At 51.9% G+C, this 14,355-nt stretch overlaps 2 protein-coding genes across 16 annotated transcripts in view; both read right to left on the bottom strand.

The window, feature by feature from the left end:
• The window catches only part of TTC28 (tetratricopeptide repeat domain 28), a 151,418-nt gene extending 145,107 nt beyond the window's left edge, over positions 1-6,311 (bottom strand). Inside the window, exon 1 of one of the 4 annotated variants that reach the window (XM_084819766.1) lies at positions 6,213-6,311. Coding sequence is in view for 3 of the 4 variants with exons in the window: in XM_084819764.1 (XP_084675890.1) it covers positions 5,979-6,068 (90 nt within the window). In the remaining variant the exon portion in view is untranslated. The other 3 variants (XM_084819764.1, XM_084819765.1, XM_084819773.1) reach the window with 3 other exon arrangements.
• Positions 6,312-6,900: 589 nt separating this feature from the next.
• The window catches only part of CHEK2 (checkpoint kinase 2), a 27,918-nt gene continuing 20,463 nt past the window's right edge, over positions 6,901-14,355 (bottom strand). For 4 of the 12 annotated variants that reach the window (XM_084819784.1, XM_084819786.1, XM_084819785.1 and 1 more), the window contains exons 14-15: positions 12,496-12,576; positions 6,950-7,119 (exon numbers count right to left, since the gene is read on the bottom strand). In XM_084819784.1, the coding sequence (XP_084675910.1) occupies positions 7,045-7,119; positions 12,496-12,576 (156 nt within the window). In that variant the 3' untranslated portion in view covers positions 6,950-7,044. Of the gene's footprint in view, positions 7,120-12,495; positions 12,577-14,355 lie in introns of all 12 variants that reach the window. The other 8 variants (XM_084819792.1, XM_084819794.1, XM_084819793.1 and 5 more) reach the window with 2 other exon arrangements.

Raw genomic sequence — 14,355 nt, 5'->3', positions numbered from 1 at the left:
ATAAATGGCAAGGATCTGGTCCTTTTAAAACACGGCACAGTCCTCTTGCAAGTTCTCCTCAAGTGGTGTAAGCAGTGCTTGCTTCAGATCACCCAGAGCCCTCCCCCAGCCATTCAGTCTTTGAACAGTTGGAGGGGAGGAATATGAAGGCCAAGGTGGGAAGCCTGAGAAGGTCTCTGCCCTGTGAGAACTGGGGTGGAAGAGTGCCCCCCCTGTGCACACACATACCCCCACAAAAGCTGATGAGCCTCTCTTGCCTCCACAACCCCGGGACAGCACCAAACGCTGCAGGAATGTTGGTGGGCTGGGCCTCCTGAACCAAATTACGCCAGCCGGCCAAATAAGACGTTAAAAGATGAAGGCAGACGCCCCACAGCACCTTGGAGGGAGCTACCTGTGCTGTGCGTGTTCAGGTGCGAGTAGGAGGCAGAGCAATGAACACCTTTGGCCTCACTTTCTCGCTCTGGTAACAGCAAAACCAGAGCCTGATGCTGCCTCTGTTGACAGGATAATAGAGGCCGCCAGACTAGTCCTCCTTGTTCAGAAGGTTAAGCCAGAAACGGACTCATCCTTAAAAAGCCTCATTACCAGGTGAGCCCCCGCCTACCACAGCTCAGCGCTAGCCTTGACCATCACGAGAACGCCCAGCTGCCGCCCAGCCCCAATGCTTTACATTTCCCTAGACAGCAGCACGCAGCACTGGCACCTCCTCGGCTTCAGCAGGTAGAGAGATTTCTCTTCCACGGGAAGAGCTGAGGAGTTCCTGCCCACGTCTCTCTCATCTACCCCTTCGCACAGTCACTGCTTGCCAATTACAAGTGCCAGCCCTGCTACAAGCTCCGAGTTAAAAGGGCGCCTGGCAGGCCTAGGTTAATCGCCTGCTCCATCTCCAAAGGGAGACCCACTGGAGGGGAGGAAGGAGGCCACTGATCTCCCAACCAGCTACAGTGCCTGCAGCTCCTCATAACTTGCAAGCTTTGCTTCTCAAGTGTTCTGCTCTGATTCTCTCGCCCTATGAAGAGGAATTCATCTGAAGGATGAACAAACTGTTACCCAACTTAATCTTCCCTCTGTCAGACACAGCACCATAGACAGTCATACTAAAAGGGCAGCAACTCCCTGAACCGCTCTGTGGAATCAAGACCCAGCATAGGAACACAGAGAAGGTCTTGTACTGGCAGCGCTGGAGACTGGAACAAAATCAATCAGAAGCCAAACTAGCTAGAGGGCTGGATATTGTCTCCCTTAAACAGTGTCTAATTTCTCTGGGTGGAGGAAGGGCTGGGTGACATATTTAACAGTCTTCTACAACACCTGTCCTGGGCAAATTAATTTAGTATTGCCTTAAGTGGATCAAAACTAAGGAGCCATTTTCATTACTTAGAACAAAATTCACAATATCAGTAAAAGTACATATATATTGTATTAAGATCAACTAATATCCACTATGCAAGCTTCCAAGCTACATAAAACTCTTTCTCAGGTTGTCTGTTTCTAGGGGGGGAAATGATAAGAAAAAAAATAATCTCCGCAAAAGTGCGTATTAAAACTCAGTTATCGCTGTCTGAAGGTAGGCTTAACTCTTAAAACCTAGATGTTACTATCATCTGACCACAGTGGAGAAATAGGCAGATGTCCAGGAACGCACTCACACCCACACCCAAGCCCCAGGCTGCCTTTCTTCCCAACCTGACTGCACCACTTCCTGGAGAACACCACGATCTGCAGCTCTGATCATATGATGAACTTGGACTGGAGAGTCCTGCACATCTACACAGTGGACAGCCGGCCCAAGACTGCTGCGGCCTGAAGTCTCCAGCAGGACCAGGTGAACAGCATGAAGTCAGCCAGCCTCATGCGTGAGATGCTACGGCCCAGGCAGACGCCTCCACTCAAAAGCCAGAGTTCCCTAGGGACATCCTAGAAGCCCCAAGACTAACCCAAATGGCAGCAGAACCTAGTAAGGAAAATACAGCACTCCCTACCCCACTCCAAAAACTACTGGTAGACTGACCCACAATTGGACAACTGCTCTCACCCAGCGGCTCCAGATAGCTGTTGGGTGCTGGTAATTCTGCTAGTTTTCATTTCAGAAGCTGGAAATAAATCTGGCTGCTCACCAGGAAGCTTTGGGCATAAGGCCTCCTTCCATCTCCACATGAGGATTCAGCAGAATTCCTTCTCCTCTTGATGCAACATGAGCAACATAAAGGCAACTCACTTTCATTGCACTCTGGAAGCATTTAATCCACCCAACATCAAGCCATGTAAGAAAAGGTAGGCCAGCACCGTGCCCTGGCAGCCCCAACTCAACCTCACCCACAGCTGCACAGCCAACAGGAGAGTTCCCAAGCTCGTGTCTCAAAAGGCTTCCAAAAGGCTGAGCGGCTCTTCAACAAGATGAAGTTTTCAAATGCAGAGTGATAAAATGGACTCTAAGAGGAGGGAGTTGCCCCCAGCTGTGAAGTGACAACTAGGTTTCACTCAGCGCTTAATAGGATTATTTAGAAGTAGCTCTTCAGCTCTGCAGGATTTGCAGCACCTGCCCTTGCACTCTCTTCTTTTCCATCTAACTGTAAGGAAGAGACTGTATTTTTTCAACATGCTCTTTATCAACCAATTTACGCACACACACACACACACACACGGGGCACAATGGCTCTTGCTGACACAGAGAAATGTACAACCGAGTCCTTTGCAAGGGTTTCCTGGTAAGGATGCCACACCAGTGGCATAGCACATCCCTTGCCTGCAAAGAGTTCCACACTCAATTCCAGACACTGCCTGTAAAGAAAGGATCAATTAGCAGGTGGTGAAGCAGAGCCCTTCTCTGCCCAGGAGAGCCACTGCTGCTCCCAGCGAGAGGAGACAATAGCTGGGCTAGGGAGACCCATGGCTGCTTTCCATCTTCCTGGGCCACCAACTCGAACTCAAAAATTCTGTCTACTCAACTCAGTGACACTGTAGAGCAAAGAAATATAATACAGCAGACATGACGAGGGGACTGCCACTTCCTGGGGCCAGACCCCACCACCCTGACAGGAGCAGCAGGTCGGCCCACTTTGTGACTGGGGCTTGGCCTTCCATGTTATGTAGCGAGGGGTGCTATAGGCAGATTTCTGACTGTCCTTGTCAGCTGGTCAAGCGGACTCAAGACCTTAAAGCCATGTTGCCGACAGAAAGATGCATATGGCCATTGCCATGATCAAAAAGATCAGCCTCTCATTTGCATCCCCTTAATTAGCCAAGTTTGCCATGACTGCACTTTGCTTTATGCCATTAAGAGACTTTCAGCCTGCCTGTGCCTGGTTATGGGTGGGAGAAAAGGGTCTTTAAGCCTGAGAACAATACAGCAGCCCCACATTTCATGAAGGGACTGATCCTTAGTCAAATGCAACACAGTGAAACAGAAGAAAACACAGGAAGTCAAATGCAACACAGGGGAGCAAGCAGCACATTCAACAATAAAGAACACACACACACACGCAGGGAAGCAGCAGGCCGATGGAGGGCCCTCCTGTGCCCCCCCCAGAACACTGACAAATAATGCACCCCACCTCACACTGCAACTATCACTGAAGGCTTCTACTTGACAGCAGAATAAAAGGAAAGTTAAAATTGTTTTAGATTTTTAAAAACTTTTCTGACCTCCCAACTGTCACAGAATAGAATCATAGAATAGTGGGGTTGGAAGGGGCCTACAGGGCCATCAAGTCCAACCCCCTGTTCCATGCAGGAATCCAAGTCAGAGTCATCCTTCTATTTTAAAGCAGACTAAGCAGCTATCTTACAGGAGTGACATGTATGTTTGAAAATATGCTGAAGTCCATAAGAACATAAGAGCTGTGCAGATCAGACCCAAAGCCTCTCTAGCCCAGCATTCTGGTCCTACAGTGGCCAAACAGGTGTGCATGGGAAGCCCACAAGCAGGACATGAGCACAACAGCACCCTCCTGCTTGTGTTCACTAGTAACTGGCATTGAAAGGTGCATTGCCTCCAACACTGGAGATAATATATAGCCATTTTGACTAATAGCCATTGATGGCCTTATTCTCCATGAATTGTCTAATCCCCTTTTAAAGCCATCCAGGCCATCACTACATCTGGTGGTAGTGAATTCCATAGTTTAACTTTGCGCTGCATGAAAAACTACTTCCTTTTGTCTGTCTTGAATCTCCCATCATTCAGCTCCACTAGATGACTCCCAGTAGATTCTAGTATTATGAGCAGGAGAAAAAGTTCTCCCCATCCAGGCATAATGTTATACATCTCTATCATGTCCCCCATTAGTCACCTTTTTCTAAGTTGCTCTAGCTTGTTGATAATTTTGGTTGCCCTTTTTCCAGCTCAATAATGCCCTTTTTAAAGTGTGGTGACCAGAACTGTACACAATATTCCAAATGTGGTTGCACCATGTATTTGTATAAAGGCATTATGATATTGGTAGTTTCTTTGCAATTCCTTTCCTAATGATCCCCAAATGGAATTGGCTTTTTTCATAGCAAATTTTCGCAATTTGCCGCACACCAGATTGATGTTTTCCTCAACCCCAAGATCCCTTTCCCATTCCCAAGTCCTCAGTGAAATATCCCTCTTCACAAACAACTGAGAAGAGGAGCCAAGAGCGTAAGGCAGCCTTCCCCAACCAGGTCCCCTCCGAATTCCTGACTGTGGGCCATGCTGACTAGGGCTGATGGGACTTGGGGTCTAAGCCCTCAGGAAGGCCCCTGGCTCCGGAAGCTGGCTGTAAGGCCACAGCCTCGACAGGAGAGGCTGAAGTGGGGGCTCCACGCAGAGCTTTCAACACCCCTTCTTTTTTCCCACAAGGCCACCCTGAGCAGCTGAGCCTCCCCGCTGAAGGGCTGCGCCACGCCAGGCGATGCATTGGATCTGCGGCCCCCCTCGGCCAAGGAAGCTCACTGGGTGACTTTGGGCCAGCCGCACACTCGCAGCCCAGCCCTCCTCACAGGGTTGTTGTTGTGAGGAGAAAACAGAGGAGGGGGGGGGTTATGTACCGCGCCTCGGGTTCCTTAAGGAGGGGGAAAAGCGGGATGCAAAGGTAAGAAATAAACAATATCCGCGGCCCCTTCAACGCGGGGAGCCGCTCTCCCGAGCCGCTCCCCCCTGACTGTCCTGCTCCCGAGCCCGACTGCGGGGAAGCCCAGAAACACCCGCGGAGCACAGGCCGCCTGCGCCCGCCCGCCTGCAGCGCCCAGCGCGACGCTCGGGAGCCAGCGCCGGCCCCGCCCCGCCCCGCCCCGCCGCCGCCGCCCCAGGGGAGGGCGCCGCCCGCGGCGGGCGGGCGGCCGGCCGGCGCGCGGAGGGCCCCCTCTGCGGCTTGGCGGGAGGCCGGGCGCCAGCAGCAGCTGCCCGCTTCTTCCCAGCCGGCGGCGCTGGCGGCAGCGCTCTGGCGGCTGCCCGGCCTCGATTCCGAGCCTCGCCCGGAGCGAAGGCTCCTTCCCCACGAGGAGCCGCCGCTGCCAGCTGCGGGTCCAGAGGGTGCCGGCCGGGCAGCCCTCGGCGCCCCGCCCCGCCGAGCAGCCCTCGGCGGCGGCGGCCCAGGGAGGCTCCAGCGCCGCCGCCGCCGGGAAAAGGCGCCAGCTCCAGGGCTTCACAGGTCCCCGCCCGCGCGGCGGCGGCGCCGCAGAAAGGCTGCCCCGGCGGCCGCCGCGCGCCCAGGGGAGGGCTCCGCGCCCTCGCGAGGCCGCGCCGAGCGTGGCCGGCCGCCTGGGGCGGCTCCTGCGCGAGACGCCCCGGCGCCGCAGGCGGAGTCTGGGCAGGCAGAGGCCGGGCGGCCCTCCGCGGCTCCGGGCGGGGAGCGCGGCCCGAGGGCTCCGGCGCGCTCCCCCCCGAGCGGCCCGCCCGGGCTCTGCGGCGCGCGGAGGCTGCGGAGGCGCCGGGCCGCCGCGCGCGACGAGGCGCAGCCGCGCGGCGGGCGGAAGGGGCCGCGCGCCCCCCGCGGGGCAGCAGGGCTCACCCGGGCCAGCAGCGCCTGGGGCTGCGGGGCGCCCCGCCCGCCGCGCCGCCCCCGCCTGAGGCTCCGCGGCGGCGCCTCTTGCTCCTCCATGGCGCGCCGCCGCCCGCCCGCCTCGCCTCAGCGCCGCCGCGCCGCCGCCCCCCGCCGGAGCGCCCGGGCCCGGGCCGGCCCCGGCGCCATCTTCGGGCTCCTCCGGACGCCGCGCGGAGGGCGGGCGCGAGCGGGGCGCCTTGCCTTGCTCGCCCCGCCCCGCGGAGGGAGGGATGGGCGGCCAGCGCGCCCCCCGGCCGCCTCCCGCCCTCGACTTCAGCCGGAGTTCCGAAAAAGTTTCGGGGAGCGAAGCCCCGCCCGCGCACGTCTGCGCGCGCGCGCGCGCACACACACGGGCCGGGGGCGGGCGGGCCGGAGCCCGCGGCAGCGAGTCCAGAGGGGGGGGTTGCCGAGCAGGGCGCTTGGCCCCCGCGCAGGGATAGACCCCGAGAGCGCGGGCGGAGGGAGGGAGGGGGTGGATCGGGCCCCTTCCCCGCGAGGACTTCGCGTTGCGCATCTTTTCACAGGGCTTTCAGGGCTCCTGCGCACAAGGAGAGCAACCTGCGGCATCGCATCCTCGCCGGCCTCCGTTACCCCGCGTCAATTTTGATGACAGCCCCTGTGAGCAGCATGTCAGGCCAGGGGCTGGAAGGACAGGCCAGGGCCGGGACTCATGGGAGCCAGGCAGCTGCTTCACCCACAGGAGAGAGAGGGAGAGAGAGGGCCACACAGGGAGGCAGCGGGAGCCCTCTGCCAGCACTTTTCCAGCAGGACCAGCCTGCCGGGTGGGACTGGGGAAGGCACCCCCTCCCCAGCAGCAGCCCTCTGCAGGGGTCCCCTCAGCCCTCCAAGAGACCCTCCAAATACCTCACCAGCCTGAGCCTGCATCCCACCCAGCTGAAGAAGCCTTCAGCTGCCCACCCCTTCCCCCAAGGCACGGAGTCACTCTAGTCTTAGAAAGGTTTTTGTTTATTGGTCAATTACTAAGGTTCTAAACTTATATATAAAAACAGAAGCACAGCAGCCATTAAAACCATCAGTTGACTCTTTGAACCTTGGAGGGTCCTGGCTCCTCTGGCTCTGCACGGTGCCGTTTTCTGCGTCTGGGTGGCTGAAAGAGACGACAGGAGAATTAACCTCTCCTCCTCTTGGACCATCTTCTGCAAGACAAACAGGATGCAGGAACTCTCCAGATCCCACACAGGCTCGAGGCGGATGTCAGGCTAAACCAGGAGGAAAGAGGCTCATTGTCTGAAATGACAAGTCATGCCATCTGCAGGCAAATCAGAAGCCATGGCATGAAGGGGCTTGGCAAACCATCAATATGCACCAAACAGGACTTGGCATGATGCCCAAACTGACAACCCGTAGGTACAGCCATCACTCTGCCTCCAGAGGCCGTTCCTGCACCATCGAGATGAGTGATTTTACAAAGCTTAGAAGACGGCAGACCTCAGCTCTAAACCAGGGGTTGTCTGTTGTATACTTGGAAGCTCAGACCATGGCTTGGAGCGATGTCTAACTTTTAGCCTAAGTGACAGCATTCATCACCCCTTCAAAAAGCTACTTTAATTTAGTTTGTTTTATCTCTGTTGGCCATTTTATGCTGCTGGCTTCTAGACTGCTGCTTTCAGTATATTGTTTGAAGAATGCTGTTCTATTTGTTTAGTATATGCCAACTTTTTATCATAAGCCCCATTGGAAATTATTTCAAGGGCAGAGTAAAATATGTATAAATGAATACTGAGGTTTTATTATGCCTTTTTGAGCATCCAAAGTAAAAGCACAGGAAGCTGCCTGAGACTTAGTCAGACCATCTAGTCCAGTACTGTCGACCCTGACTGGCAGCAGTGGCTCCCCAGGGTTTCAGGCAGGATTTTTTCCTGCCCTACCTGGAGATGCTGGGCAGGGTTGAACCTGGAACCTTCTGCATGCAAAGCAGGGGCTCGACCACTGAGCAACAGCCCCTCCTTTCACAGAAATAAATACCACCCCCTGTAATAGAAAGCCATTATTTTACACCCTCTTTGTTAAGGCTCCTGCCATTCATGCCTTGGAAAGCTGTCCTTTGCACTCCACATTCCACAAAATACCCTCCAACGATGTACCTAAAGGCCAGGGGTAGGCAACCCAACGCCCTCCAGATGTTTTGGACTACCAACACCCACAATCCCTGACCAATGGCTATGCTGGCTGGGGCTTATGGGAGTTGTAGTGCAAAACATCTAGAGGGCACTAGGTTGCCTACCCCAGGCCTTTAGGTACATCGCTGGAGGCTATCTCCAGCCCTCTTGACCAGTCTAAACTTCCACGAGAGGCTTCAGGTCAACCAAAGCGCCTCCTGGATCTTTAGCACAAGCTTTCTGACCTGCATCAGCCCCCCTGCTGAAGCAGCTGCTGAAATCCCCAAAGTCGGTGGCTGCTTATTTGTATTTAGAGTATTTCGAGCCACCCTTCACAGACACACCCTCACAAAGTGGCATACAAACAAGAACATGGTCAGATAAGACACCAGAGCCACAGCAGCACACACACAGCATATTCCGAGAAGCTGCTCTGAACACACAAGGCAATTACAAATCCAACCGAAGACACCTGCTCAGAAGGGGTCCCACACTGCTGAGGCAACCACCAAGAATGCACTCTTTTATGAACTCAAGAAGGGCCTCTGATGTACATCTTAGTCTTTCAAATAGCCAGGTCTCAAGCCTTTTAAGGCTTCAAAGATTTAAGACCAATACTTTGTATTAGGACCAGACAGGTTACTGAAAGCCAGTGCAGTTTGCGCAAAAATTTAAGGTATGTTTTCCAACTTCCTGGCCACCATCAGCATCCAGAACACCATGTTTTGAACCCACTGACGCTTTGAAACTGTCTTCAGAGGCAGCCCCATATAAAGTGCATTGCAGTAGTCCAGTTTGGAGGTAACTGAGTCTACGTTCCACATAGGGCTGCAACTGGTGTATAAGATTAGATTGGCTAAAGATTAGTGGCCACATCTGCTACATGTGGCTTACCAGATGAGTCCAGGAACACTGCTAAGCTACACACCTGGTCCTTCAAGGGGAATGCAACCCTTCCAGGACCAGTTTCACAACACTGTCCAGTTCTGCCGACTTCCCAAGCCACAGAAGCTCTCTTTCCTACATTTAGCCCAGAGTATGGGAAACAAACAGAACAAACTTGAACTCTTAATACAAGAGGGAAATTATGACTTGATAGGTATAACTGAGACTTGGTGGGATGACTCTCATGACTGGAATACAGCAATGGAAGGATATAACTTGTTCAAAAAGAACAGGAGGCACAGAAAGGGAGGTGGGGTTGCACTGTATGTGAAAAATACATATCTCTGCACAGAAATACAGGAGGAGGAGCTTGGTAGCCCCATCGAGAGCATCTGGATCAAAAGAAATGGAGCAAAGAATAAAAGGAACCTGGTGGTCAGAGTCTACTACAGGCCACCCAATCAAGGAGAAGACGAGGATGAAACTTTTGAAAAGCAAATAGCCAATGTTTTAAGGAAGCATGATGTAGTAGTTATGGGGGACTTCAATTTCCCTGATATTTGTTGGGAGACAAATTCTGCAAAACATGGCCCCTCCAGGAAATTCCTGACTTGTGTGGCAGATAACTTCCTCCTACAGAAAGTAGAGGAAGGAACTAGAGGATCGGCTATCCTTGACTTGATCCTAACCAACAGAGATGACTTAATGGATAAAGTAGCAGTTACAGGAACTCTGGGTGTGAGCGACCATGTTGTACTTGAGTTCTTGGTTCTAAGGGAAGCAAAAGCCGAGTGTAGCCAAACGCATACCCAGGATTTTAGGAAAGCTGATTTTAATAAACTCAGAACAATGATCAGTAAAGTCCCATGGCAAGCGACTCTAACGAGAAAAGGAGTCCAAGATGGGTGGGAGCTTTTAAAAAAGGAAATTCTCAAGGCACCATTACAAACAATTCCAACAAGAAGAAAAGGTGGAAGACAACAGAAGAAGCCAATGTGGCTTCACAAAAAGCTTAGGGATGACCTGAAAACAAAAAAGGACACATATAGGAAGTGGAAAGAAGGCCAAGTAACAAAGGAAGAGTACAGGCAGGTAGCACAGAATTGCAGGCATGGCGTCAAGAAGACTAAAACTGAGAACGAGCTGAGGTTGGCGAGGGATGCTAAATGCAACAAAAAGGCTTCCTTTAGCTATGTGCATAGTAAAAGGCAGAGGAAAGAAATGATTGCTCAGCCATTAAATAAGGATGGCAAAATGATAACAGATGACAAAGAAAAGGCAGAGGTTCTCAATTCCTACTTTGGCTCAGTCTTCTCCCAAAAGAGGGTCTATGACCCCGCTGGCAAAGACGAAGTACAGGCTGAAGGGGCAAGATTGCAGCTTGCGATCGATAGGCATATGGTCGAGGAACACCTAATGACTTTGAATGAGTTCAAATCTCCAGGGCCAGATGAACTGCATCCTAGAGTCATAAAGGAACTGGCAGAAGAACTCTCAGAACCGCTGTCTATTCTCTTTGAGAAATCATGGAGGACGGGGGAAGAGCCAGAAGACCGGAGGGGGGCTAATGTTGTCCCTATCTTCAAAAAGGGTAAAAAGGAGGAACCTGGGAACTACAGACCGGTCAGTCTGACATCAATCCTTGGGGAAATTCTGGAGCAGATGATAAAGCAATCCATCTGGAAGCACCTTGAAAACAATGCCGTGATGACTCGAAGCCAACATGGATTTGTCAAGAACAAATCCTGCCAGACGAATCTGATCTCATTTTTTGATCGAGTCACCTCCCTTGTGGACCATGGGAATGCTGTGGACATACTATACCTCAACTTCAGCAAAGCTTTCGACAAAGTGCCCCATGATATCCTGATGAGCAAACTAGCTCAAAGTGGGCTAGATGAAACAACGATCCGGTGGATCCACAGTTGGCTACAGAATCGGACTCAAAGACTGCTTATCAATGGGACCTTCTCAAAGTGGGGCGAGATAACGAGCGCGGTGCCGCAGGGCTCGGTCCTGGGCCCAGTGCTCTTCAACGTTTTTATTAATGACTTGGAGGAGGAGGTGCAGGGAATGCTGATCAAATTTGCAGATGACACAAAATTGGGCGGGATAGCTAATACTCTGGAAGACAGAAACAAAATTCAAAGTGATCTGGATATACTGGAGCATTGGGCAGAAAACAACAGAATGACATTTAATAGGGATAAATGCCAAGTTCTGCACCTAGGAAAAAGAAACCAAATGCACAGTTACAAGATAGGGGATACGTGGCTCAACCACACTACAAGCGAGAAGGATCTTGGAATTGTTGCCGATCACAAGCTGAATATGAGCCAACAATGTGATGTGGCTGCAAAAAAGGCAAATGCCATTTTGGGCTGCATTAATAGAAGCATAACTTCCAAATCCCGGGAAGTACTAGTTCCCCTCTACTCAGCACTGGTTAGGCCTGGGCTAGGACAGTACTGTGTCCAGTTCTGGGCAACACACTTTAAGAAGGATGGAGACAAACTGGAGAGGGTTCAGAGGAGGGCAATAAAGACCAGGAGACTGGAAACAAAGCCCTATGAAGACAGACTGAAAGAACTGGGCATGTTCAGCCTTGAGAAGAAGACCGAGGGGAGATAGGATAGCGCTCTTCAAGTCCTTGAAAGGTTGTCACAGAGAGGAAGGCCAGGATCTCTTCTTGATCATCCCAAAGTGCAGGACACGGAATAATGGGCTCAAGTGACAGGAAGCCAGATTCCGGCTGAACATCAGGAAAAACTTCCTGACTGTTAGAGCAATACGACAATGGAACCAATGACCTGGGGAGGTGGTGGGCTCTCCCACACTGGAGGCATTCAAGACAAGGCTAGACTTGGATTCCTGCACTGAGCAGGGGGTTGGACTCGATGGCCTTGTAGGCCCCTTCCAACCCTACTATTCTATGATTCTAAGTTTTCATTTGTCCTCCCTCATCCATCCTAGTACCACACCCAGACGTTCATTCCAAAGATCCAACACTTCTCTTTGACTCCAAGGTAGTGGGGAGCGGGGGAGAGAAAGAGCTGGGTGTCATCTGCATATTGGTGACAACAGAGCCCAAACCTCTGAATTACTTCTTCCAGAGCCTTCACATTGTTGTCAAAGAGCCTGGGACGTCAACTGGAGCCCTGTGGGAACCCCACAAACAAAAGGCCAAGGTTTGGAGCAGAAATCGCCCAATGCTACCTTCCGTGTCCCCAAATCCCAGTCCTGACAGTCGGGACAGAGATACCATGATCCGACGATGTCAAACCCCACTGAGAGGACCAGAAGAACCAAGACAGCTATTCTACCCACCATACAGTCCCTGGTGCATGTCACCCATTAGAGTGATCAAGGTTTAAAAACATGCCAGCTTGCAATTACATTTTCCACTTTAAAAGAACCACCTTTTGTAAATTGTCAATAGTTTTTGAAATACCAAAAAAACAGACATGAGAAATAGATACCAAAGTTGGATGCTCTGGTGTAAGTACCGAATCCTGTGTCTGTGTGATTAACTGTTGAAAAGTGTGCTTCATACTTTCATCCTGTGAAAAATATATATGAATACATTTAAAATGAAGCAATAGTAGGGACACACAATTCAAGTACTTGGTCAACCAAACACTGGATGAGCACCACATTGCATCAGGTGGGGAGCAGGTAAAGGAGAGAAGATGCAAGCAACAATGAAACTGCACCAGCAGAGGGCGAGTAGAAGGCATCAGGAAACAGAACTGGGAGTGACGCACTTTGAGGACAGGAGTGACCCTCCAACAAGGCAGAGTGAAGTGTGTGGCCTAAGACAGCCAATTTTCGGCTGCCATTAAAGGGAATCAAGTTGTCCATGATTTGTCTACAATGGAGGGGGTGCCATTTGGATTTTCTGCCTCAGACATCAAAGGCTCTTGGGCAATCTCTCTGAAATGTCTCCATCCTTGGGCAAAGGGAGGTGAATACACAGGACTTGGGGGGCTAAGCTGAAGCCAAAATGTGGTGTACGCATACAGCTTCAACCTCAGCCATGAGGCAACAATCCCTCCTAGGCATCCTTGAGGGACCAAGGGCATGGTGCTGTCAGGGGCTTCATAACAATAGGGTCATACTCACCCACCTAGTCCACCCATGCTCCACTGCCAAGACACCCGCATCACTGCCCTGATCTCCCTGCCTGGACCCTGCACATCCCCTTGTTCATTAAGATCACTGCAAGATGAACTAATGACCTTGAAAGCCACCAATGTCTTCACCTTTTAGCCAGGAATACCCATAGAATCATAGAATAGTAGGGTTGGAAGGGGCCTACAAGGCCATCGAGTCCAAACCCCTGCTCAGTGCAGGAATCCAGGTCAGGGCATCCCTGACAGATGGCTGTCCAGCCTCATCTTGAACGCCTCCAGTGTGGGAGAGCCCTCCACCTCCCCAGGTCATTGGTTCCATTGTCGTATTGCTCTAACAGTCCGGAGGTTTTTCCTGATGTTCAGCAGGAATCTGGCTTCCTGTCACTTGAGCCCATGATTCCGTGTCCTGCACTTTGGGATGATCAAGAAGAGATTCTGGCCTTCCTCTCTGTGACATCCTTTTGAAGAGCGCTATCATATCTCCCCTCAGTCTTCTCTTCTCGAGGCTAAACATGCCCAGTTCTTTCCGTCTCTCCTCATAGGGCTTTGTTTCCAGTCCCCTGATCATCTTTGTTGCCGTCCTCTGAACCCCCTCCAGTTTGTCTGCATCCTTCTTAAAGTATGGCACCCAGAACTGGACACAGTACTCCAGATGAGGCCTAACCAGCGCTGAGTAGAGGGGAACTAGTGTTGCAGAACCCAGAGTCAGAGAGGCCACGGAGTGAAGGAAAAAGAGATTCTTTATTTAATGTGCGGGCTTAAGGCTGGAATCATTTCCAAAGAGCCAGAAGCCCCGAAATACATCAGCACATTGTTTTTATAGACATTGTGACACATATGAAACGGCTCCTCCTCTCTCTCCCATGTGGGGTTGCAGTCCTCAACATTTCTTCTCCTGCAGTCCTCAACATCTTAGTTGATGTTGTGGGTGGTGGGGTGCTCTAGCCCCGCTTGTGTGTTGGGATTTCAGCAGGGGGGGTTTACTTACAAGGAGACTTTATTGGGTAACTTACAGCACACAGGCGTACCTAATGGTTGGATCAGACAGCTTCTCTGAACCACGAGCTATTGGGCTAAATGGGTTTTATACCATACATGTTACTCATGAGGCAGCACAACACTAGCAAGCATTTTCAGCATAGGCTAGAAGTGTTTGGTTCTCAGGCACAGCTTCCTGTAAACAACTTCGCTTCCCAGCAAAGTGCT

The sequence above is a fragment of the Heloderma suspectum genome, chromosome 13, assembly GCF_057233095.1.
Source record: "Heloderma suspectum isolate Gila_16-S chromosome 13, 16-S_ref, whole genome shotgun sequence".
NCBI lineage: Eukaryota > Metazoa > Chordata > Lepidosauria > Squamata > Helodermatidae > Heloderma > Heloderma suspectum.
The sequence above is the reverse complement of the archived record's forward strand: the minus strand, read 5'-3'. Positions and strand labels throughout refer to the sequence as shown.